The 24,828-nt window shown below is 40.3% G+C and overlaps 1 protein-coding gene across 6 annotated transcripts; it reads right to left on the bottom strand.

The window, feature by feature from the left end:
* Nucleotides 1-218: 218 nt before the first annotated feature.
* Nucleotides 219-24,627, bottom strand: clip1a (CAP-GLY domain containing linker protein 1a). Of its 6 annotated transcripts, XM_058635273.1 has the most exons (28): nucleotides 24,494-24,627; nucleotides 20,186-20,475; nucleotides 19,051-19,637; nucleotides 17,856-17,980; nucleotides 17,552-17,774; nucleotides 17,244-17,441; nucleotides 17,010-17,101; nucleotides 16,790-16,850; nucleotides 14,338-14,442; nucleotides 12,324-13,226; nucleotides 12,032-12,148; nucleotides 11,885-11,942; nucleotides 11,726-11,809; nucleotides 11,475-11,631; nucleotides 11,057-11,222; nucleotides 10,720-10,935; nucleotides 6,940-9,393; nucleotides 6,134-6,202; nucleotides 6,065-6,082; nucleotides 5,807-5,913; nucleotides 5,448-5,568; nucleotides 5,271-5,323; nucleotides 5,074-5,094; nucleotides 4,579-4,696; nucleotides 4,068-4,212; nucleotides 3,637-3,689; nucleotides 1,437-1,564; nucleotides 219-1,322 (listed from the first exon to the last, which is right to left on the bottom strand). In XM_058635273.1, exons 2-28 carry the CDS (start codon nucleotides 20,274-20,276, stop codon nucleotides 1,094-1,096), a joined length of 6,699 nt encoding a protein of 2,232 aa, XP_058491256.1. In that variant the 5' UTR covers nucleotides 20,277-20,475; nucleotides 24,494-24,627; the 3' UTR covers nucleotides 219-1,093. The 6 variants fall into 6 exon arrangements, with proteins under 6 accessions (XP_058491256.1, XP_058491254.1, XP_058491259.1 ...); XM_058635271.1 differs by having other exon boundaries at nucleotides 6,065-6,202; XM_058635276.1 differs by lacking the exon at nucleotides 6,940-9,393.
* Between the last annotated feature and the right edge of the window lie 201 nt (nucleotides 24,628-24,828).

Genomic DNA, 24,828 nt, shown 5'->3' with positions numbered 1-24,828 from the left:
GGGTGTTGGGGGATGCTGCTTTACTAAAATGGCAAAACGAAAATCAGAGGTTTCTGAAACCTGCAATACAAAGGTTGAACTGAAACTGATTTAAATCCAGTACTAGTTGAATTGGGAACTGTGTTCCGAGACTTGGTGTAAAATATAAAGATGAATGGAATGACTGCGACACAGGTGTTACATACAACAGGGTGTAAAACACAAGAGACTGCACGTGGTGCACTTTAAAATGTATCCAATTTTTAATTTAAACATAAATTTCTAATATTTTTTTTAATACAGACATTCAAAAAAAAATTAAGGGAATTTAATCGTTTCATACAGAAATGAAATTTTTGCAAATACAGGGAAACTTGAGGCCATTTTACTGGAACTGAGGGCTGACAGTAAGCGGGAAGTACTTTAGCATGACTGTTTCTTTGCTTTGGTTTTCTTCGCCAAGACCGTGAAAAGAAGCTCCTATTAAAGCCAAACAACTCTGGTCTCCTACCTGCAGAACCTCATGTAGGAGCAACACACACCCCCATTCACAAAATAACACAGATATATCAAACCGTTCAAGAGTACACTGTATTTCCAGGCATAAAAAAATAAACTATAGCTCACCAATTATTTGCACACAATATTTGTATTTAATCCAGTAATTTACAGTTTTCGAGACCTTTAATGATTATATTAGCTCTGTTGTCCCCGACAAGCTGTGCAAACAGTTTTGATAGGATATTGATAAATTACATGATTCGTAAACCATTGCTTTTCCAACATTAAGTCCACCCACAGTTTCCGCTCACACAAATGCAGGTTTTTCGAAGCGATCGCAGCCCCCCCCCCCAAAATTCTTTCACAATACAAACACAAACTGTTAAGTTATCCGATGTATGCTTTTTCTGGATGTGTGGATTTTAGAGGAGATATACCGAGGAGGCTTTTCACTTGTTAGAGCGTGTGGCGGCTGGTGGAGACAAGAAAAATGCTTGGCAAATACAAGCACACAGAAAGCACACACGCACAAATGTAAAAACCCCAAAACAACTGCGTCATCGAACATCATGTGCAAATGTAGTGATTGTGCGAACGAGGGTTAAAAAAGGCTTTAAAAGGTCTGGTCATCGTTACAGGAATCGGTCCAGTGGCCAAAGACCTCACAGATGTCACAGTAGGGTCGCTCTTCGCCCTTACTGCCATGGTAGGTGGTGTGAGGCGGCGAGTCGGGCATCTGCATTTGCGTGGGACATTCCTCTGTGTCGTGGAGGTCGAAGCGGTCACAGATGTCGCAGAAGAGCCTAGGGGGAGGCTTCTTCTTCACGGGTTCCTCTCCGTTGCTGCGGAGAAAAGGAAGCAGCTCGGTACGTAGGTATGTCTTGCAAAAACATGAAAAGCTGCCACACAACTGGTGTAATGCAAGTGTGAGAAAATGTGCTGTGAGTGGCGCTTACCCGTCATAGTTATCCTGCTCGTTTGGATTATTCCCATTGAGGGCAGCAGCTGCCATCGTCTCCAGTTTGCCCTTGAGTTCCTCGTTCTTCCTCTGAAGGTCAATGATGACTGAATTCAGAAACTCAATCTGCAAAGGAGGGATGCAAATGAAGAATCAACGTCGCTGCTGGTGCATATACCATAATCCACCAACAACTTTTTTCATTCTTGTGACATTCCCTGTGAAGTCTTTTAAAACTGTAGTGCGTAACGTTTAAATATAAACACGTCTGTTACAGCTCCACACGACTCTGTGTTTGATCTTGTGCTCCCCTAGTGACATTTCCGCGCTGCACACAGGAGGTGACTTGTTGAATGACGAGACAACAGCAACACTCTGCTTGTAAAGAGAGACAGATGCTAACAATTTGGAATGTGACTGAAAACACAAAGAAAGTGCCCACGTCTCAGAAGTGAACCGCCCTATTCCAAAGCCCCCGGTAATTCAGCATTTTAATTAGAAGTGTTTCTCGCCCCAGCTGCGTCCGCACTGCTACAAATTGAGGCAGAATATTATCAACGATAAAATAAACCTCACCAAATATTACACACCACAGCTTTAGTGTATTGTGTGCAAATATTAATGTGCCTTCACTCCTGTGACTTTGTTACCTCAGTATGAGATATGGTGGTGAATTTGATACTGCCAATGAAAAAGTGAAGCTTGGAATGAGTGACGAGGTAAAACACCCGTCTGTGGTGAGTTTCATATTGAGCAGAAGTGATCCTCAAACTTGTGGGTTCTGCTGCATGTTGCATGTTGTTGTATTCAACAACAATATCTTAACAGCATAACGTAAAAGCTAACCTGGTGATTGGAGTCAAGCTGGAGAGCGGAGAGGACTGATGGAAATTTACAATCATTGCTCACTAAAGCGTATGGCACTGAGGTCGCCATGCTCCCTGCCTCACAGCCGTTGCGCTGCTGTACATCGTTACCTGCTCCATTTTAAATTTCAGGCAGCTCACTGAAGCCACTGCTCCCACTACTGCCCTACTCTAGAGTGGAAGGTCAATTCTCTAAAACTCAAACTAATTTATAATGACGCGTCATTCCTTCGAATACAATCAAACGCCCACCGTTTGCTGCTGTTGTCGCTCCCCTAATACAATTGTTACCTTATTAACAGTGCTGCAAGTATAACATACAGCACTCAGTAGAGTAGGAGGGAATAAACATTCCCTGACAAGAGGTAGCTTTGACAACTTTTAACTAAAACGTAGTGAAAACACAGGATCGAGGCAAATGGCCCAATTTAATTTCGCATATTTGCCAGAAACACAGGTCTGTACACTAGACTGGGATTGAGAGAGGGTATATTACCCAACCTAAAACAGTTTTTAACGCAATAAAATACGTGTCAGATATCGGCGGAGGAAACCTTGGGTCGTACATAGCAATCCTGCCTTGTGCACCTTAAAGAGATGTGACATCTGCTTCCCATCTATGACCCCCCCCCCCCCAAAAAAAAAACAAATCCAGCTCAGTTTATCTTTGGGAGACGGTGTGTAATGTGATCCACTGGCATAAACACAAAGAGCCACAGTGACAGTGACAGACAAACAACATGCACATGTGAAGCTGATGAAAAACATCAACAAACCGCTGCCTGATGGTGGTGTAGCATTGCCAACATCAGAGACAGGGCAGAGAGGAGCAGTTGCGATTAAAGAAAAAGAAAGAGGGGGAGAAGAAAAATAATGAGATTTAAATTAGGACCCACTCACTGCAACTGCACATCACTGACACATACTACAGTATAACATTTTATAATAAACAGTGGCGATGACACTTAAATTGAAGGTTGTGGAACTGATGACGCGTCGTCATCGGCCTATTATTGAAATGCTGGACAGCTGTAGGAGCTGAGGTGACGTCAGAATGGGCTTTTGATAAAATTCAAAACGATAAAATATTATACTGTGACAGCTAACTGAAAGATTTTCTAGTTAGTAAATATCTGAGTAAGCAGCACAGTCATTTCACACACAGCGTTCGGGAAGACGGTTTCTGTACGACTGCCAAAATATGATAAATACATCAAAGTGACTGGGTTATCGTCAAAACAGAAAAACTACTTTGGGCAGAGTAGGAAAGCATCTTCACATTGAGCAGCTTCTCCACACGTACGAGGGGCATTTTTTCAACAGCATACACACCTGACCGTCTGCAGTCTCCTTATCCTCCCTTAGCTGATCCAAAACTGCATCACCTGGAAACAACATGACATAAAAAAATTGGATTGAATATGAAAAGTGGATAACTTTGTTGACTCCATTTGTAATTATACTCAACAGATACAAATGAATTCCAATGGCTACTTAATTCGTGGTGCATCCATTACCACAGTGGCAGCAGTAGCAAGCATTTAGTTGGTCGACTACGCGCGTTTGCCGAAGTAATGACATTTTAAGACGTTTCTTGAATACTTCTTGAAGCTGCCGCTCCTAGCCCAAGAAGTTGTGAAGCCTGCATTACTTTGCCTAGCTCTCATGCACTGCAGTTTGTTTTCTAAGAGTGGAAAATCCGCCTTTGACACATTTATGTCAGGAAGGTTTGGCTGGAGCACAGACAACTCAGAATCTCTTACCTGATAAGCTGTTTTCAGGCCCTGCAGCCAGGTCCTTCTCCAGTCTCTGAATACGCTCCTGTAGATAAGCTTTGTCCTGCTCCAAGACCTTAACTGTGGCCTGCAGTTTCTCAGCTGTGACGCCTTCCCCACGCAAAACATCCAGCTGCAAACAAAACATGTTATTCAATGTTTGGTACGTCTGTAGAAGCATTGGATTGATTGGGGGAGAGATAAGGTACTAGATCCACTTATCCCCTAGTAATGAGAGACTGTCAGAATATTTTGGTTTATTCTGTTATTCATATTCTTGTAATGGGAAACAGCAAATACTTTAGTGTTAGTGATCCAAAATTATTCCATGTAGTTTGTGATATATTTATAGTGATGGTTTTAGGGAGGTGAGGAGGAAAAACAAACTAAACTGTTTGTTTGACCTAGAAGTAACATGCTGTTGCAATGTAGGAAATGTATCCATTATCACTGTTTTATCTGCCAGTAAGAAATGACCACGATGCATTGAGAGTCTCACCTCGCTCCTCAGGTTTTTCATCTGTTGGTCCTTTTCTGAGATTAAGGCACTGTTTTTATGAACCGACTGCTCAAGCGCGGCCTTCTCCTTGCCCAACTGCTTCTTCAAGGTGCTCTCGCTATAAAGACAGTACAAACTTTGATCTCAGAGGCAAAACAACACACAACAGATTATTTATTTTCACTTATTTATCAAAAGATCTCAAAAGGAGACATGCAAAAATATCAGCCAACAATGCTCTCACAAAAGTTGTTCAAGGTTACATTATCGTTACAATTACTATGACAATAAGTAGAGAAAGACATTCTATATGGTAATAATTTTTCATTATGTCACTGTATATAATTTGGAAATATATCATGTAATCCACAGGACAATGACAAAAAACTGTATTTATATGTCATGCTAGGCATCAAGATGCCTACCATACATGGTTAACAGTACAGTATTTGTGTTGTGATATGATGAAGGACATCACATAAGAAGACAGGGTACCTGAAGGCATTATTTGGCAGGCTTTAAAAGGAAAAAGCAAAACACATGACAACCCCATCTCTTAATCAAACACACAGAGCTTATTAGTAAGTGTTGATGATACAAGCATTTGAACTTAAAAAAAAAAGCCCTCATATGAATCACAAAACCCGTGAAAAAACCTGTATTAATCACAAAAGGACAATGTGCCGTCATACCTTTGCTTCATCTCTTTAAGCTGTTTTTTGAGTAGTGATTGCTCATCTTGAAGCTAGGAGGGGATAAGATAAAATAAAGTAAAACTTTTGAAATTCATTCATCTCAAGTGCAGATCAAAATCTGAAAATAAAAAGGATGTGAGGATTGTAGTTGTGTATAAATAAAAATAGTTGCACCTTCACAAGATCACTCTGGTCTTTGTGATTGCCGTCAAGCTCCCGAGTCAACTTGTTGTTTTCTTCTTTCAGCATCTGCAGAGACTGTGAGGTCACTGACGCGGCCTCTTTCAGCTCCTCACTGAATGAATGCAAATTTAATAATCAGCACATAGTCAGAATTACAGACAACTTAAGTGGACCACATACTGGCCTGGAGAAACACCTTCACCAATTAGTCTTAAATTTAAGTTTAACTCACTATTTAAGTCCATGTTTGACTGCGTCTCACCATTGGATGTCAATAATTCTTACAAATTTGACCTTTAAATCAAAAAGACTTTTGTTGAGTCAACAGCCAAACTTGCAGATAGACTCACATTTCCTGGCACAGACTCTTGATCCTCTGACTTTCTGTAGAAAGCTGATCTTTGGATACTTTCAGGTCTTCTTGGAACTTGGAATTGTCTTTTTTCAATGTTTCCAGCTAAACAAAATAATGGGGAAAAAAAATTTACAGCAACAAGACAAATGTGTCAAACATTGCACTTGACTCTATCTCCCTTACATGCACAGCACTTCCTGATGAGGATCACCACTTTACTACTAAAAGCTGAACCATTAACACGTTGTCTTACCTTGTCCTCAGACTCCTGTTTGGAGCTCCGAAGCTTTTCTAGCAAAGACATGGCTTCATTCTTCTCCTGCGTCAAATTGTTTTTTTCTTTTGTCAGCTGTTCCAGAGCCTCGGTTGTCTTACCAGAGGCTTCTGTAGCCTAAACAGTGCATGACCAAGATGTATAAGAACAGCAGCAGTTTCAAATTAAGACATAAACACTTACTGAACTCACCCTTTGGAAAGACAATATTTAGTAGTCATTTGAAGAAGCTACTCATTAGACTTCAAATCATTTAAATAATATTTTACAAATTCACTACATGCTTAACAAATTAGGTAATTACTAAGAATCACTCTATGCGAAATTTCAGCGCATTGCAATTTTCAAGAACAAGAGGAACCAGAGGGTTTATAATTAAGAGCAAAACTATTACACTGAGGAGAATGATTAGTATCTACTCCATAATACTCAACAACCTGTGGCCTCAGAACGGATTTTCCTGACAACTAGTTTTTTTTTTTTTAAGATTAAGCAAATTGTTGAAGCTACACTTTCTGTGAACAAAAACACCTATATGTTGATTAAATGTTTTAGCATCATATGATACAATTAAATTAAATATGAAACAGATGGTGTGTGTGAGATCACCTTGGATATACATAAACATGTGCTGTAAAACTATGTTAACTGACATTAGATCGCGTTATAAGCCCACAGGCAGAGGCTGGGAGCTAGGGGTAATAAACAGCAGTTAGTAAATGGAAGATGAAAGTTAGACACTGAAATAAAAGGAAATAGGAAAGGGAGACAACTCAGCAGGCATGCAGTGAGAAGGTGACATAGCCCCAGCCACTCTAAACAAGTGTCAGTGATCACTACCAGATTAGGAGTACCTCAAGCTGCTTAGAAATGGCATGTTTTAGTTGGGACTCGAGCTGCCTGACTTGCTGGGTAGCTTCATCTCTCTCCGCCTCCAGGGCATTCTTCTGAGTGGTCAACTCCGAAACACTGGAGGAAATCTCTTCTTTAACAGTGGCAGAAGCTGATACCTCTGCGACAGCATCCCTGTATTGCTTTTCTAAAAGTTCTTTATCACATTTAAGGGCCGTGACTTCGTCCTCTAATCCTTTATGGTTTGCCTTCAACTTCTCCAATTCATCAAGAAGACTAAGCCGTTCTGTGCGCCAATTTTCTTGGCTTGCATTGAGAGAAGACATGTCCTGTTCCAACTTAAACTGTGCAGCTAAAAGGTCTCCTTTCTCTGTGGTCAAAAAGGCTGTCTGTTTTTCCATCTCCTCAAGCTTAGACAATAGCTGTTCTTTATCCTGTGTCAACTGACTTGATTCTTGCTCTTGCTGTTTTAACTGCGTTTTCAAACTCTCCATATCCACAGTTAAAGACTTCTTTTGCTCGTCTGCATTCTTAAGGTTGGAAGATATCTCTGTATTTTCTTGTGTAACTTCGGACAATGTTTTCTGTAGCTCATCAATTCGTTTTGAAAGACTATCCTTGTCAGACATTGCTTTACTCCTTTCACCAGATTCAGCTTGTAGCTGAGTCTCAAGGATGCGCTTGGCCTCCGACACCGATTCAGTCTGACATTTTAAGTCCTGCATCTCCTGAAGCAGCCTCTGGTTCTCGTTCTGCAAAGACTGCACTTGTTTGTCTGCATCTGTCTGTGATAGCTGCAGACCATGTTTAACTTTGGTAAGGTTATCCAATTGTTGAGCAAGGTCTAAGTTAGTCTTCTCAAAGTCCAGTTTTAGTTTATTATGCTCTTGAACAAGTTCATTTTTGCACTTTTCAAGAATTCCAAAATCAGAGTTATTTTTCTGCAGTTCATTTTGAAGGTCAGCCTTTTCCCGTTTTAAAGCAGTCACTGCTGCTTCAACCTCATCTTTTTGGCGTTTGGTTTCCTCCAGCGTTGTTGTTAAATTAGAATTCTCTTGAATGAGGTCAGCATTAGCTCTAGAGTAACTATCCAACTGGTCTTTAGTCGTGCGAATATCACTAGCCAACTTCTCTCGATCAAGAGAAATATTGTGTTTCTCAGACATTACTTTTGTTTGTTTTTCTTCCAGTTCTCCCTTCTCCACTGTCAGAAGCTCATAATCCATTTTCTGCTGCTCTAATGCTGAATCCAGGCTCATCTTTTCCTTTCGAATTGCATGCAGAGACATCTCAGCTTCAGAACATTGTAGGCGAAATGCTTGCCTCTCTTGCTCAAAGGATGATAATGCTTCTTTAAATTTGTCATTGGACTGGGTCAGTTGTTCTGCTGAGATTTGAAGCTTTTCCTTTAGGTCTTCTATCTCTTTGTGGAGCCTGTCCTTCTCATTAACGACTTTCCTTTGGGTTGCAAGTAAGTCTTCTTTCTCCTGCAGAAGATTATGTCTTTCAGAGTCAGTCACCTGACTGCTTTTTTTGAACTCTTCCAGCATCTGGGTCAGACTCATTTTTGAGGCTTTCAGTTCTTCACATTCACGGACAGAGGTCTCCAAGTCTTTCTTTGCAACAGTGAGCTTAGTCAGGAGCTCCTCTTTCATCGACTCCAGACTCTTTTTATCCAAAACTGAGGCATTGATTTCAGAGGACATCTCCACTTTCTCTTTTGTCAGTGTTTCTGTGAGCGCCTGTAGCTGTGTATTCTTCAATGTGAGATCTTCTTTTTCCAAGTTTAAAGATTTGAGTTTTTCTTGCAACTCAGCATTCTTAGCATCAAGAGACTTTTTGGCATTTCTGGCGGCATCTCTCTCTAAAATCAGATCATCCTTCTCACATGTGAGCTTTGACCGGCTTTCATTGAGGTCCTCTTCGAGACGGTTTTTCTCTTTGGAGACATTTTCAAAATCCTCAAGCAGTTGCTTCTTCTTAGCTTGAATTTGTTGAATGTCCTGTTGATGCTTTTGGAGCAAATCATTCTTCTCTGCACATTGTCTTTGAAACTCCTCGATCTGGGCCAAGTGTTCACCTTTAATATGCAGCAGGTTCTTGTTTTCAGTCTGCACTTCCTGAACAAGACCTTTGAGCTTCTCTAACTCTGCATTCAGTGAAATCCGTTCTTCATCTACATGCTTGTTGGTGGCGAGTAGTTCCTCTTGATATTTTGAAAGTTTATCTCTGGTGATTAGCAGTTCGTTATTCTGGACTGAAAGCTCCTGGTGATTTTTCTCAAGGGCAGAGAGCTTTGTCTGTAAATCTGAAAGCTGTTTCTCCAGTATGCCTTTCTCTGTCTTAACATCCTCACTTTCCTTACTGGTGTTTTCCAGTTCTAGACTCTGCTTTTCCAGATTTTTGGACAACTGTTCAACATCATGCTTGTAGGAGTCAAGCTCAGCAGAAAGGCACTGGAGAAAATAAAGATGAAGGGAAAAAGGTGGCGAATATATATATAAAATACACACAGGGAAAAGTAAGATGAATACAAAAATAAACCAAGCAGATATGAACATAAGTGATATGCATTTGGAAAGGTTAAGCTGGAGAAGCACTGAGAACTGTCAAAAGGCCACACCACAGCTTACACCATAATCATTTACAAAAAGTGGAACATTTTCACTTCAGCTCTTTAATTAATCACATATTAATGCCGAATATGACTATTAAACTATTAGAAAGATATAAACGAAGAGGGGCAGATGGCTGCCAGAGTGTACGACTACTACGTCACTTGCAGCATCGTATGCAGCACTTCACTGTGTGACTACAGGGGATCCACACTGAATTTTTTCAAATCAAATTAAATTTATGCCTTTTGTGTTTTACAAATTCACACACACAAAAAAACATATTCTTAGAAAGTGAAAATGTTCTACTTAAGCAATGCTTGCAGGGGTACACTGTAAAAGTAGTTATAATCTAATATAATATGTACATAGTAACATGGCTTGAATCCATCTAGTGCATTAATAAAAATGTATCACTACATTGACTGTATATTAAAATTGAGTAGTTGAGTAGTAATTGAGCAGTTATCCACCAGGGGGCAACACCATACTTCATATTGAAGTCTATGGGAAAATCAGCCTACTCTCACATGAGTTTTAATGCCTTTGAATTATCTTAGGCAGTTATGAGTCTCAATTGCTAGTTTCAGGTCTTTAATAGAGTGCAGGTGATGTCTGTAAAATTTCCAATTTCAAAAACCTGGCACCGATCAAATAGCAATCTTGAGACTTTACAACGGTAGTGCGTTATGCAGCTACAAGACTAATACGGTTTATGTGTGTGTGATAAGCAATTACACACATTTTCATACTGTGAATGAATTGGTTTTACCAGTGATCAAAAATATATAACTTTTTGAATTTTGTAGTACCTCTGCAAGCATACAGGGCATACCAGACCATCCAGAATAGAGATAAAATGAAGATGGGGAAAAAAGGTTATTAGCCTAAATGTTTGGGATCTATGATGTAAATCAACTGTGAAAATGTTGATAATACGCATTAATGGTAAATGAAGACACAAATGATTACAAAAAAGTCTGCTGTTAAGCTTCTGTGTTTACATTGAGAGTGAAACAGGGAGACTTAAGTAATTAGTCTAAGTAATAATCAATACCTATTATGTTGGAGAGCCAGATAGACAAATTAACATCAAAAGCAGTTCTCTGCTAAAAACAAATCCATGATTCAACTAATGCATCTGTGTCTGTGTGGGACTGTTCTTACCTGAGCCTGTTCCTTGAATGGTTGCAGCTCAGAGACCAACTTTTGTAGCTCCTGGGTTTTGTCATTTGATGAGGAAAGCTCTTCATTCAACTTCTCAACCTGGCTCTGCAGTGCCTCAAGTTCCTTCACATGGACCTCTGAGGCGTGAGCAAGGGACTTCTCATTTGTGGCCTTCAGCTCTTTAACTAAGGTCTCACCCAACACAACAGTCTTCTCCTGGAAAACAGGAAATAAAAAGATAGTTACTTATCACATTAAAGTATTTTACTAACTCTTTAAGCAGTACACAATGGAGTAAATCGATCTCTAACAAGTTTGAGTGCCCTACGATACTAACCAAGCTAGCAATCTTTTCCTGAAGGCTGCTTATCTGAGACTGATGTTCATCTCTGGTCTCATTCAGCTCCTGCTCTTTGCGGGAACGTTCCTGCTGGACTTGTTCATTTAAGTGTGCGGCTTTCTCCTTCTCCTCTGCAAGCTGACTCTGTAACTCCTCAAGCCTCCTGAATTATGAGGGAAAAAAAATGATAAAAGCATTAAAAAAAATATTTCATTTGCACAATGATTATGCCATGTCACTGTGAAGTAACCATTAATAAACAAGCAAAATAAAGACAGATTTTGTTCGAGGTGCACAGTGCCCAACATAAAGAGTGTGACAAGCTACATTTTGTTTGACTGGTGATGGTTTTACACTGTCATAAGTCTGAAATGCAACATAAAAGCAGAGAATATTTGGGAAAAAAAAAAGGTACCTTTCTTTCTGAATGAGGTCTTCATTCATTTTGGTCAGCTGTACAGAACTATCACCAGATGCCTTCATCGTGTCTGAAATATCATTTTCCAGCTTGCTTTTGTCCTTTGAAAGCTGCTCAGCTTTTTCATCTGCAGCCTTCAGTTTCCTCTCCAGTCCTGATTAAAAGATGGAAATCATTGAAAATCACACAACAAAAATAACCTGTGCTTTTTACAAATTGTGATATAGTAAAAAAATAAATAATCGCACCAGCAAGTTGACTTCTTAGAGACTCTGATTCTGTGGTCAGTGACGTGCATTGCTCTTCCTTCTTACTGAGCTTCTCAAGTGTTTCTGCAAAAAGAACATTTCAGAATACAAAGCAGATGATTGGGGAAAGCATGTGATTATTAATTGTTCATTATTTACCTTGCATAGTTGTTGCTGCTTTTGTCTGCTCCTCTGTGCTTTCAGCCAACTTTTGTTTCTGTGAAGAAAAAACTTGGGTATAAAATTTGTACCCCAGACTTTTGGACACACACTACCACTGAGTGGTAATTCAAAGTTATGCCTCACCAAATCTCCAAGTTCTTGTTCCAGGCTGTCCTTCTTCTGATTTACAGTAGTCAGAGTCTGCTGTAAAGACAGGACTTCCTTCTGCTGACCCTCCAACTGAGAGCTCAATTCACTAACCTATAGCATATAAAGACAAAAACACAGAAACAAAAGATGTGGGCAATCTTTCATTGTCTAAACATGCTATACTAACTTAACATTAATTGTAGTAGAAGTAGTAAGGACACAACTTAACTTAAACACACTATGAAAATGGAGTATGAAAATGGCAAATGATGAATTAAAAACCCACCTTGTTGCCTTGGTCATTTTCTTGGCTCTGAAGGTTCCCCAACTGACTCTTCAGGTTCTCAGCCTCCTGGTTAGCTTGTGCCACTTGGCTGCGCAGAGTCACCATTTCTGCCTTCTGCTCTTTGGTTTCTTTATCCTTGTCCCCGACCTGTTGTGTCAACACGGCCTCCTTCTCTTCAAGCTCCTTCACCCTAAGTTCAACAGTATGAAGCTTTCCAAGAACATCTTCCATCTCTACAAGGTGCTGCTCCTCTGTTTTTTCAACACTGGACCGCAGTGCGTCATCCAGTCGCTCTTTGTCTTCAGTCAAAGACAACAGCCGTGCTTTCAGTGCCTGTGCCTCCTTAGCCCAAGCCATGGAGTCAGCTTCATGTTTGGCTCCAGCTTCCTCTAGAGCCAAATTGTACTCGAACTTCAGTCTCTCTAGGGCACTTTTGGTTTCTACAAGCTCTTCTGCCTGGGCACCTGCACCTTTACTAAAGGATATCTTTAGCTCCTCCATGGTTTGCTGGTGAGAGGCAATGGCAGACTCCAACTTGGATCTCCACAATTCAGTTGTGTCAGCATTCTCCTTTTCAGCCTGGCTCAAGCGAATCTGCAATTGCTCATTTTCACCAGAGAGCTTCACAGATGCAGTCTGGAGTTGGGCAACAGCCTCACTGTGGGCCTTTTCTTGATCTTCTTGCTTCTGCTTGTACGTGGCCAGCTCTTCTTGCTGTTTAGCTTCTTGGGAAGCCAGCTGATCCCTCATCGAGCTGATCTCTTCCAGAAGAGAAGAAATTTTGGAGTCCTCAGAGCCTTGCTGAGTTCCAAGACGCAGCTGCAGATCAGCTACCTCTCTTGAACGCAGTGACAGGTCCCTCTCAAGTTCCATTATACGAGATCTTTCAGACACAGTGGCAACCTTTGAAACCAGAAACCTTGCATTTAAAATGTGTCCAAATTCACTTCCTGAAATAATTTAATAGACTAAAATTATACTTTAATGCTACTTAACAAAAAACACAACTTCTATAGTATGTAACAAAGCACTAGTAATAATTTAGTTGAACTTTCTTAGAAACTGATCAAATGGTTACCTTAATGAGGAGAAAACCATGGTATTATACTGACCTCTTGTGGCTACAAAGGCACAAATAATGGGAGTGAACACTGAAAGCATGTATGGAGCTACAACAGTGTGCCAGACATTTTCCACTATCTTTTAACCTAAAGCTCAACATCATCCAAGACAAGCTGCAGGATGCACTGATATTCTACATTATCGTTATTTTAAACCAAATACACTATGCTCTGGTTATGCTTATTTAAATATCATTAATACTTAAGATTTTAGTGTGGCTTTTTCTTGAATCTGTATTTCACAAGTGCCTGGGAGGCAGAGCAGGTTTTAGACTAGCAAAACAGAGGGACACCAAATAAGCAGGACAAATGGATGCTAGTATGTACTGGACAAATGTACAGTAACACAGGATTACCAAGCTAATCAATAGTAACTGATTAGCTGAGGACAGGGGGAGGTTTGTCTGTCTGGTTAAGCAGTGATACGAGTATAGCAGGTGTGAGTTCAGGTTGACCAACTTACTGAAAAATAGCACAAGTTAGAGGGCTGTCACTCAAGGAAAGATGGAAATTCAAGAACGTATATATTCAGCAGTTTTAAAGGAAATGTATATTTTTCAACTTGGACCAAGTGAAATTTGTGGGAACTAATTTCAAAATGGTAAAAAAAAATAAAATCATTATTTGCGAAGCAGAATTTGCAGGGTGGCCTGATTTCACATGTATTCGAAACCTGATATTTGCATTAGTTTGTTTAATTTGTTTGCTGTTAAAGCAGAAGTATTATATGAGCGGTTCAATCACCACAAGCGCATACAAAAGCAAAGCTACACTAATTGCTTGGCACCTCTATGTACCCACTGCAAATTTCCTGGCATTGTTATCCCCCAAACAAGGCCCTCTTTTCCAACTGTGTTTTCCAACGCAGCACACTGCAGAGCAGATTTCATTACCCTAGTGTCTTCTAACTCTCTTTGGAGTTTCTCTGCTTTGGTCTTTTCAAAGAGCAGGCTCTGTTCAAGCTCCTTAATGTGGGCATGCTCCAGTCTGGTCTGCGTCTGTTAGTAAACAGGGGGAGAGGAAAAGAACACACCAGTGCCACCATCACATGCCAGCCCAACACAGACAGAGAGGGAAGGAGACCAGGGAGAGGATAGAGGGTTTTGGACAATGAGAATGGTGATGGTCTGAGTTTATGTGCGTGTCTTTGGGTGGTTGTGGGCAGTCATGGATGAGTGGAAATGGTAAGAAACCCCATGCAGAACTTTCAGGCTGTGCCATAAACAGCTGCAGGAATTTTGTTAAAGAATGGTGGGAAATACAAGACAGGCAGAAAAAGGGGAGGGGGCATTTGTTATGGATGTTCAGGATGAGTGTGTCGTTGACGGCAATTTAAAAGTAACCATGCAGAGCTGACACCTGGTGAACAAAGCATGTTGATTGTTATCATACATAGAAAATTTGACAATTTAGTTCAAGCCAGCTGGTAAATTACATGAAATTGACTTCCCCACATCATTAAGAGAAACCAGTGATGGTTGTTTGCCCTCCCCGTTACTTAATGTTGTACCATTAATGCATGATATCATAAAAAACGTTTATGTGACTTGTTTAATCAATACCCAATTATTTGCTGCACTTAAAATCTTACACTAAGCAAAAGGAAGATGTATGCCTTGATTTCATTCAAACAGCATCATCAGTAACCACACTGATTTCTCTCTTTGTCGATAAGGCCATTGTCCACACGGTTTAATGTCAGTAATGTACAGGAAGCCACCAGTTATCAGACCACCATGTGCAGAATTTATGACCGGATAAAAAGAGGTCCTTCAGTAACACAGAAGCATGTGGGGCTCAAGAAATACGAAGGATCCCCATTTGGGTTTTTATGTCGTCTGTTAATGATATAAAGGGGTTTTATGGTAACTTGAAGCATTTCCTGCTTCAAGCTTCTAGCCTTACATGTTACCAGGTATATATACACATATGGATAAGGGGAATAACACCAATATAAATGTCAGGTAGGTCTTCCTGTATTAGGTTTTTTACTGTCATGTCTGACTTTTTTTTCTGACTGATTAATATTCCACAAAGAAGGTAATGAATTAAGCGAGAACAGGTGTAATTATTGTTATTACTATTAAAATATTACAAACACACTGTGCATTATAAATTCTGATGTAGCCTGGGAAATGGGTCTTGGAATACAAATTACATTTGAATTCTAAAGCCGAGTGTTATTCCCCTTAAGCTGTGGTGGGCAGACAGAATTCAAGTCTGTGACTGTGCAGAGGAATGACAAGGGAGCATCTCCAGTGGTTCCACTTTGAGCACTGGACCAACATGAAAAGACGAGGACGACAAGGAAGAAGAAGCAATAATATCAGATCACTGAACAGGAAGGCATGGGTTATAGCACAACATTAGTACACCTTCAACAATTTGGAATCAACAAGCATTTTTGAGTAGTCTGTTTGAAGTGTTTGTCTTTTTGTTGTTGGTGGTGTATTTCAAGCTACATGCAAGTTTTTAATATATACACATTTGCGAGCAAGTAAATTAACTGTTAGTATACATGTTTAATAAGAAAATAAAGGGTTTTCTAACCCTGAAGCCCTCATTTTAAAACACCTATTTTGAGTTCAGGTGCCTTTGGGGTAACTGAGGTGGTCCTTTGTGTAGCACTGTGGAATAAATAAGAAATCCTTTGATCAGATATGAACAGTGACACCACTGAGTCCTGCATATCCTAACTTGGGACGGGGATGTGACTCACTTGAGAATTAGGCAATTAGTATTCAGAGCCTACTGCTTTAATTTTTTGTAAAATATTATGTGTGGGAAGCAGCTATGTATACCAAAATGTAAATTTCTCTCTCTATAATAGGAAGAAATTAATAAAAGCTTATCGTATGAGGTTCGCAAAACATCTCTCTCTCTCCCCATAAGTGCTTTCCTGGGCAAACACCCAACTATATTTATGTCTGTTAACAATACAGTTTAATGACCACATGAAACACAAATAATCCTTCACAGACTGTATTTTAGAGCATGTGATCTAATGCTAGAAAAAGCCAGTATCAAACTGTCCATGCAAACACTGCAGAGGGACAACACAAATGCTTTGTCTGGATTCATTTTGTCCTGTCTTTAATTGTATTGGACCTAAAACGACACATTGACGTGAACTAAAAAGAAATCCATTTATTGTAATGGATAAACAATAAGGTTTGGACCAGAATGCAGAGTGACTACAGTACCTGATGCTTGTAACTTAATATTAAAACCTTTCTATTTTAATTCACTGAATCATGTCAAGTTAAACATCACTAGCACTTTTTTATTCCAGTGAATACAATATTTGTTAAGTGGCAGTAGTGTGGATCTGTGTTTACTAGTTACCTCCAGGTCCCCTTTGGTAATACAAGCTTCTTCTACACGGAACTGAAGGTCCTCAACCTTCCTGTTAAACAGACAGAAAAATCACGCTTGTTTTTTGTTTCATCTTCATTGAGAAATGGAAAGATTAAGCCAACTGAGCACATTTCCTTTATAAAACTGTAAGAGTACACTAGCATCATGATCTCGGCTTTCACTCTGTATCTCAATCTGCAAGTCTTACCTACGCTCCTCCTCCAGCTGATTCAGGAGCTCCATTTTTTCTTTGTCTGCAGCTTCTACCAAGGCACGTAACTGATCCATCTTACTCTCCATCTTCAATGGGGGTTAGACAATGGACAAATATGTTTTTTTATACACATGAAAGGGCACTAACGCGATAGTATAGATCTGAAAACACTAAAGGATGCACAGGGGTTCATGCAAACTGAAACTTATCAACCACTGGTGAGCTGACCTGCTCCTGATCATCCCTGAGCAGGTTCATTTCCTGCTCCATCTCTCCAACATGGCTGGTGGCCTTGGCAACCTCGGCTCTCTCCATGTCCCTTTCAGCCATTAGTTGTTCAATATGCTGTTGCTTCTCCTTTAATGCCTCCTGCAAGGCTGTAGTGCCCGAAATCTTGCGATTATACCTTGATGATGTCTCTGTTAGCTATGGGGAGACAGAGGAGAAACTGGTCAAACGGTTGAACTGCTGCGCAAGTAAGGAATTATATGAGTACAACTTTTTAAAACTGATGTTTAAAATTGAGTGCGTCTCACCAGGCCTGTGCGGCTCGGCTTTGCGCTGACAGAAGACGCCACAGAGCTCATGGTGCTGATGGACGAGGCACTGGGGCTTCTCTTCAGTCCTGATGGAGTGGACACTACTTTCCGAGCTGCTGCTGCTGCTTTAGCTTTGGCTGGTGTGGTGGAAGGGAAGCCGATGCGTGTCACTTTATGGACTGGAGCAAATAAGCCATATTTGGGTTGGCACTGAAAATACCTGGTAACAGATATTGGAATACAGTTAATGGAGAAAATGGATATGGAGATGATGCACACAACAACTTTTGGTTTTTTGTACCTTGTGCCTGCCACTGCTCCGTCATTCTTTCCTAAAGGTTCATCCAGTTCAACACCACACCATTCCCCTTTGGCGAAATCAGTTTCTCCAAGAAAACGGACCACCCCTGCCTTTGTACCACCAACCTGAGAGGAAAATACATTAGCAACCATGTAATCTCCTTAACAGATAAGAGAAGCCTCGTAATCAGCTTAAAGTGAGATCATTCCATCAAAGCAACAGAGGCAAATATGTTACAGCTTTCAAAATAATGTAGTCAAAGTGTCAACAGTAGCCATATTTCCACCAAGTAGTTCAGTTCAGTATGTCACACAGTTATTTGCATTGTTAAACAGTGAGATGGGTCCCAAAATAACCAATCCATACCATCCCAGTTTTTATTAATATTATTCAGTGGTATGGCCACTATATGGTGGAGCCATGTAGTAAAGTCTGATTTGCCGACAGAACAATCACTTATGTGAAGCTTGGATAAAATTGTGTTTTTCCATGCAGCCTTCTCTCAAACAAAGCTTGTCTTCCAGTGATAAACAGCACCATGCCAGAACATTGTATGCTGGATGTCCTCTGTTACAATATGTCCCACTGATATGACATTGCACTATTTACAGAGCAGGTAAATAGTTTTGTAATTTATGTAACTAGCCGTTACACCGTGTGGTCCACTGTTCTAAACCACACCATGCATAGCTGAACTGCCGTGTACCACTTGGTGGAAATGGTGCAACATAAAACTCAATACGTTTTGAATTATTTAAAAAGACACAACATGGACTTAACATGGAACTACATTTGATGGTAGTAAGTACATTTCCTCTGCAGCTCCATTGTCAAGAGTGACACTTCCTCTTAAAATAATGTGTTACATCACCTCCCGACTGAGAAAAGAGAGAAATAAGAATCGGTACAGCGGAAGGAAGGTGCTGATCAAGATATAAACAGACCTACAAAACGGCAAACAGATGGGGACTACATTTGATAGAAACAAAGCATCCAATTAATGAGATACGGATGTTTGTTGGAATAAGAGGACATGTTTCATTTGTTAATTTCTCTGAGATCATTGCACGGAAGAAGAGGAAGGGTTTTGTGAGTGAGTTTGTGATTCTAATACACAAAAATTTAATTTTAGAGCTCTGTCACTTAGATAAAACAGGTGCATTTTTAAAAGGTTTAAATACTCCAAAGAATTTACCAAGACACGGTCACCCATCTTCAGTTCCCTTTCGCCTTTCTTGACTGACCCAGTCTCGGAGAGGTTGGAGACAGATTCACTATTTGTGCGTGCAAGGTTGGAAGATGTCGTAGCTGGTGTAGCTGGTGCAGCCGGCGTAGCCGGTGCAGATGGCGCAGCTTGTGTAGTGGTGGAGGGCTTCTTGTCTGTTGTGGTAATTGAAGGTAATGTTGATTTTGTGGCAGGGGTTTGAGCTGCCACACTACCAACTGAAGGTGTGGGTGATGCAGCTCGGGAAGCTGGTGCTGTCTGAGTTCCATTCGCCTCCATCTCTGTGCGAGACAACTTGGATGGGCGGGTAAATATACCTCGCAGTGCTTCACACTGGAAGTAGCGCACCCCTGCCACTGATCCATCATTCTTCCCAATCGCTTCATCGAGAACAATCCCTGCCCACTGTCCTGGGGCAAACTGTGTCTCTCCCAAAAACTGAATGTAGCCTGGCTTATTCCCATTCACCCAAACCCGCTCCCCAACCTGGAAGCTCTCCTCATCATTTTGGGCATCTCCTCCACTGGCACTCACAGCTGACTTGTCGGGTTTAGCTCCTGTTGAAATATAAGGCGAGAAGAGAGAGACATTACAAACAAATGTAAACCTTTCCTCTTAACATGTGCTTACTTACAAACTTAAAAAAGTGTTGAAACTCATGTTTGAAAAATTGTTTGAAAAAGATGAAATTCATGATTAAAATTTACATGTAAATATTTAATAGTTACTGGTGACAATTTTGATGCCACGATCTCCATGATTCCCTCCCCATCACTCAAACGAAATAGTCACATGCCTAACCCTTCTCGTACTGTAAAGTAAAGCCAATATATAAATAAATAAGCTTTACAGAGTATGCCTTGTATTTTAGAGGATGTGTAGATGTTCAGTTTTTTATTTTTTTTATTTTAGCCAACCATAGCCCAAGGAACAGGTTCCATGCAGTACAGAGTGCAATCTTTGTTTCTAGCAAGGAAAATGAACATGTAAGAATATTGTTAAACTTTAATTCCTGGGTTCACACAGATTTCTAAAATGTGTAGGAGTTTGTTGCTGTAAACAAAAGGCCAGCAAAATAAACATGAGCACTTTCTCTGAAACTTACCTGTGCTGGGGTTGGTCTTGGGAGCTCCTGTCCCAGGGGGCCGAGCTATCTTGCTGGGCACTTTGATCCCACTAGACTTGGCTGTGCTCATGTTTCCTCCGGTAATCCGTTACACAAGGCTTGTGTCCGTCAGTGGGTACAAGCTGACCCCACACCATCAAAAAAAACTGGCTGCAGTTCTGTGATGGTGAAGTTGTTCTCTCCACACCAAAACCAATAAAACAAAAAGAAAATAAAAAAAAAACAGGAAAAGGGAGGAGGGGAAAAAAATTGGTCCTCACAAAAGGAGCCTGTTTGGAGAGGATGAAAGAGAATTATTTTACTATGGTTATCAAATGGGCTTAATGTTTTAAAAATAAAAATAAAACCGATGGTGCATTTAGACAGTGTATTATCAAGTATAGAGCAGGTCAGTGTTTCCCTGTTTGCGAGTGGCAGCCCACACACACAGTTTTGAATTGGGACTGCAGTAACTGTGTTAACACCTAAGGTTGCTGCTCTTCATATTTCACATATAACCTTTACGTTAATTAACCTTGCAAATGTATTATTTGCTGAGTTCAACTCTTCCTGGCCAACTGGTGTTGTGGGTGGCTCTGACAGCAAGAATTAAGAGTGAATTAATAGACTGAGCAGCAAGTAGAGATATGCCTTTAAGGCAAGTTCATCAACTTTATTTTGCCTCTGTAAATGGTGGCACTCTCTGTTATGACAACAAGCTTCTCAGCACCCAAGTATGTCAGTCACAAACCTAAAAATACTCCTTCAAAAGGTTGGCTAATGGGTTGACTATTTTGATGCCTTCATGTACTTCTGAATAGCTCATCGTTCTGTGACATTGACCAGGGTACACACAGTACCACAAACATTTTCTCTCACTCAGTCTGTCATGTTAAATCATGTAATTCCAGTTGGCAACCTTTTCAAAAATGGGATTTCTGGAGAAACAGATTATCATGTTTGTCAGACCTCCAAACGACAGAAACAGACTGGTTGAATAGACTGCTGTTTAAACAGTCTGCCGTGTTGCTAGCTGATTGATAATGAGTGTCACGTGGAATTAGGTTTTTTTTCCTTTTTCCTTTTTATTATTTAACCGAATTAGCAAATCTGGTGTCAAAGCAGTGCTTTCAGTTCGAGCTCAATGTCACAGATCTGCAGCATGCCCACGTATGATTTCTTCTCTGTGGTAGTGTCAGACACCAAGCCTGAAGCATGACCATGTGACCACACTCAAAGCAGGAAAAAACAATTAGTATAGAGAAGCAACCTAAGCCAACCAGTCGGACAAGCCGTTGGTTAGGACAACATGTGTAAAATTCTCATATAGTGCTCATTGTCAGTGTAAAAAAAGCTGAAATTGGAATTTGCTTTACAAAAAAAAGGATCTAAAAGAGGGAGGAGTGACTAATTATTGACCGAATTATTTTCTATACACACAAGCCAAAGAAATGTCCTCCTCACCCACCCTAATAAACCATTTACAATATATAAATGTCACAAAACCTACTTCATCATATTTACCAGCAGACTATTATGTTAATAGGAGACTGCAAATGCCAACAGAATACAGGAGCAATAAAAAAGTTGCTTTGAACTTTAGATTCATGAAACTTCCAAAATTCCTTCACCGTGAAATAAACCTAAAAAAATATTAAATCAGCAAACCAATGAAATGTGTCAGTACCACTCTCTTCCCCTGCAAAGTGAAAGCATTTTGATTCCATTTCAAGTCAGTCAAGACACATGACCTCACACTGGGTAGAAATCCAATATAGAACTTGTTCAACAGCATCAAACAAACATACCTTTCATTCCTGCAAAAGGCCTGAAAAGAGCTTAACTACAGCAGTTCACCAAAACAACCAAGATGAAACACTGTCAAACATCCTCCAAGATATTTCTCAGCAGAGAATGAAGGGTGAACATTAGTCTGTATACGACCTAGTTTGAAAGCGATGTTCCAGTTTACCCCTGCTGTGTCTTTGAATGCAACTGATTTTTGCCTTCAGGTCAAGAGGAGGCCAGAGCAAGAACACTTAAACAGTGGAAGACTGCATGGTGTAATTTAAAGACATTTAAGAATAAGATACTCTATTTGGCAGTTTTAATATATAGTTTAAAGCAGAAACATGTTGAAAGAGAAAAGCACCTAGCCTTCTTATGCCCTCATTGGTGAGCGGATGCAGTCATCTGAAAATGATCAACTTAGTCTGGAGAATTTTCAACAGCAGTAATCTTAATCTTCTGCCACTGACACTTACTTTACTCTGCATCCAGAGAAGAAGCCAAATACATTGCCTTAGTTTAAGAGTAAATAAAGTAATTCTCAATTTGACTACAGCTGTACCCAAGTCCTTGATTTTTCTGACATGAATTGATAAATAGAAAACAATTACTGTAAAACAGAACTGAGATTAACCTACTTCCAAAATTGCATCATAGACTTTAAACACTTCCATATTTGTAATGCGAGACATTTTATGGGCAAAACGCCAGCACCATGAAGTGTTCATTGTCCACTCTCCTGCCTCACATAATCTGAGGTATTGAAATATTATTTCAATGAAGCATATCTTGTTGCAAAAGAGTAAAACCATGTGATACAGATAAGGACTGAGAGAAGTTTCAAATTCAGCTTCACCCAGGGAGCAACAACAACATTTAAATGAGAGCCATGAGCCTGATTCACCAATAGATTGTTTACCCAAATCAGTAAGGAGTTATTGTCATCAGAGATTTGGTTTTACTGCTTTGATCTATACTCCTACACTCTTTATTTCATCACCAATAGGCCAAGGCTATAGTGAGCACTGGCAATATATTTTTGAGGAAACATCTGTTGGAATGATTATGTAGGCTCCTGCTAACACAGACAGAGGAAGGTGTAGAAAAAAGGGGCCAACAGGACATAAACACAGAATAAAAGCCAGGAGAAGAAGCACCCTGTGTCCTCAGTGTCTGTGAGTCACCTGTTAGCAATCTTCCCTGTGCAAAAGCAGTCACTAAACATCAACACAGCACTACACAGCACTACACAGATTCTGGCTCTTATAGCTGAGGCATGAAAGAGTGCATATACATACATAAATACATACATATTTATACATATATACACATATAATATACACATATATACAATCCAGACCTTCTTAAACCTTCCAGTTGAAAGACAACTGAACCACCGTGAACTTTCAAGTGGAGGGTCAAGGGTTCGATTCCTGGTTGTGCTAGTGTACATGCTGGACAAGACACTTAACCCCACGTTGCTCCTGACAAATGAGTATGAAAGATGTGTGATAGAAAAAGGGGCTGCACATAGATGAGCAGTAAGAATGTGTGAGTGAAGAGAAAAACTGTAGTGTGAAGCAGCTTTGAGTGGTCTTCAAGAGTAGAAAAGCACGATATAAATGCAGATCATTTAAAGTAACACGTTTATGAGATTAATTGACTTCCTCACAAACGTAATCAATTATTTCATACAAATCAGTATTCTTAAAATACACATACAACGAGTAAGAAAGCTCTGCCATATATCGAGCGTGTCAGTGCAAGCAATCCAGTGTGTTTCTTTGAAATGTAAAAGAGGCTTAATCATATAAAGCATTTTAGAACAAAAAACTGCCCAATAGAATAGAAGAGAGACGTTGATTAATCTAACATACGACATGGCGAGTCTGAAGGGAGCACTGCTCGCCCGTTAGCCCGCCTTGTCACCTTTAACTGCTAACGGATTGAGAGCTGTCGATGAGGTGGCACTTCTGGTTACAGTGAAGCATCGATATACAGTACGCTAATGTATTAGGTTTTTAAATATCTAAATAAATAATATTAAAATTGTTCATGCCTCCACGTGTTGAAACAACAGAATCTGACCAATAGCCGTTAACTGTCATAAGCTTTGAAGCGCACGAAACAAATTCCTCAAGTCCAAAAGTCTCCGCAATGTCACAGCAGCTCCAGTAGGGAACACTGCTGCCACAAGTTGGGAGTCAACATGGCAAGTTGCGGGTTAGAGCACCTGTAAATTTGCTCTGTGTTGGTGTAGTTAAACCAGTAAGTTGACTGTCTGGTAACCACGAAAACAAACAGTCGTAATGTGAGTTAACGTTAGCAGAGAGGCCCGAGCGAGCCGGTGGACTGGTCAGGACTGGATGAGGTGGTTAGCTGTAGCTAGCTCAACTAACACCTCAAGTAACATCTACACCACATGAGCAACTTTTGTTTGACGATGGCGTTTTACATTCCTGGTTCATCAGCAGCAAAACGACAAGTTGTCTTACAGAAACGCGTGAGCATCACACTGACCTGATAGGTGATATACAGCCGTCGTCGTCCTTTGAGGGTAAAAAAAAAATGACACAGCTAGCAGGCTAGGTGGAAAACTGCTACGACTACTGCTCAGATCATAAACTGGGAGGAGACACCTCGATCACAAGCTGTGGCCAACCTCATCAAAGACGTTATGTGTAGTAAGATGATGCACTCCCTCACGCAACCTACGGATGAGCGTAATGCCAACGTAGGAGCCTACCAAAGATCACATGTGCAGTAAGATGATGCACTCCCTCCCTCACGACAATTAGACTGTACTGCTACAGCTAGGACATCAATAAGTTTTATTATGTTTGCTGGCAAAGTAG

Source organism: Solea solea, chromosome 8 (genome assembly GCF_958295425.1).
Source record: "Solea solea chromosome 8, fSolSol10.1, whole genome shotgun sequence".
Taxonomy (NCBI): Eukaryota; Metazoa; Chordata; class Actinopteri; order Pleuronectiformes; family Soleidae; genus Solea; species Solea solea.
This window is presented reverse-complemented; position numbering and strand designations above follow the sequence as displayed.

Coding starts and splice junctions, on each gene's coding strand:
- clip1a (XM_058635271.1), bottom strand. CDS start 20,276: ATGAGCACAGCCAAGTCTAGTGGGATCAAAGTGCCCAGCAAGATAGCT. Junction 5,569..5,806: donor AAGAGTCTGTGCCAGGAAAT/GTGAGTCTATCT, acceptor GCATTCATTCAG/TGAGGAGCTGAAAGAGGCCG. Junction 1,565..3,636: donor AGGAGACTGCAGACGGTCAG/GTGTGTATGCTG, acceptor CCTCCTTTGCAG/ATTGAGTTTCTGAATTCAGT.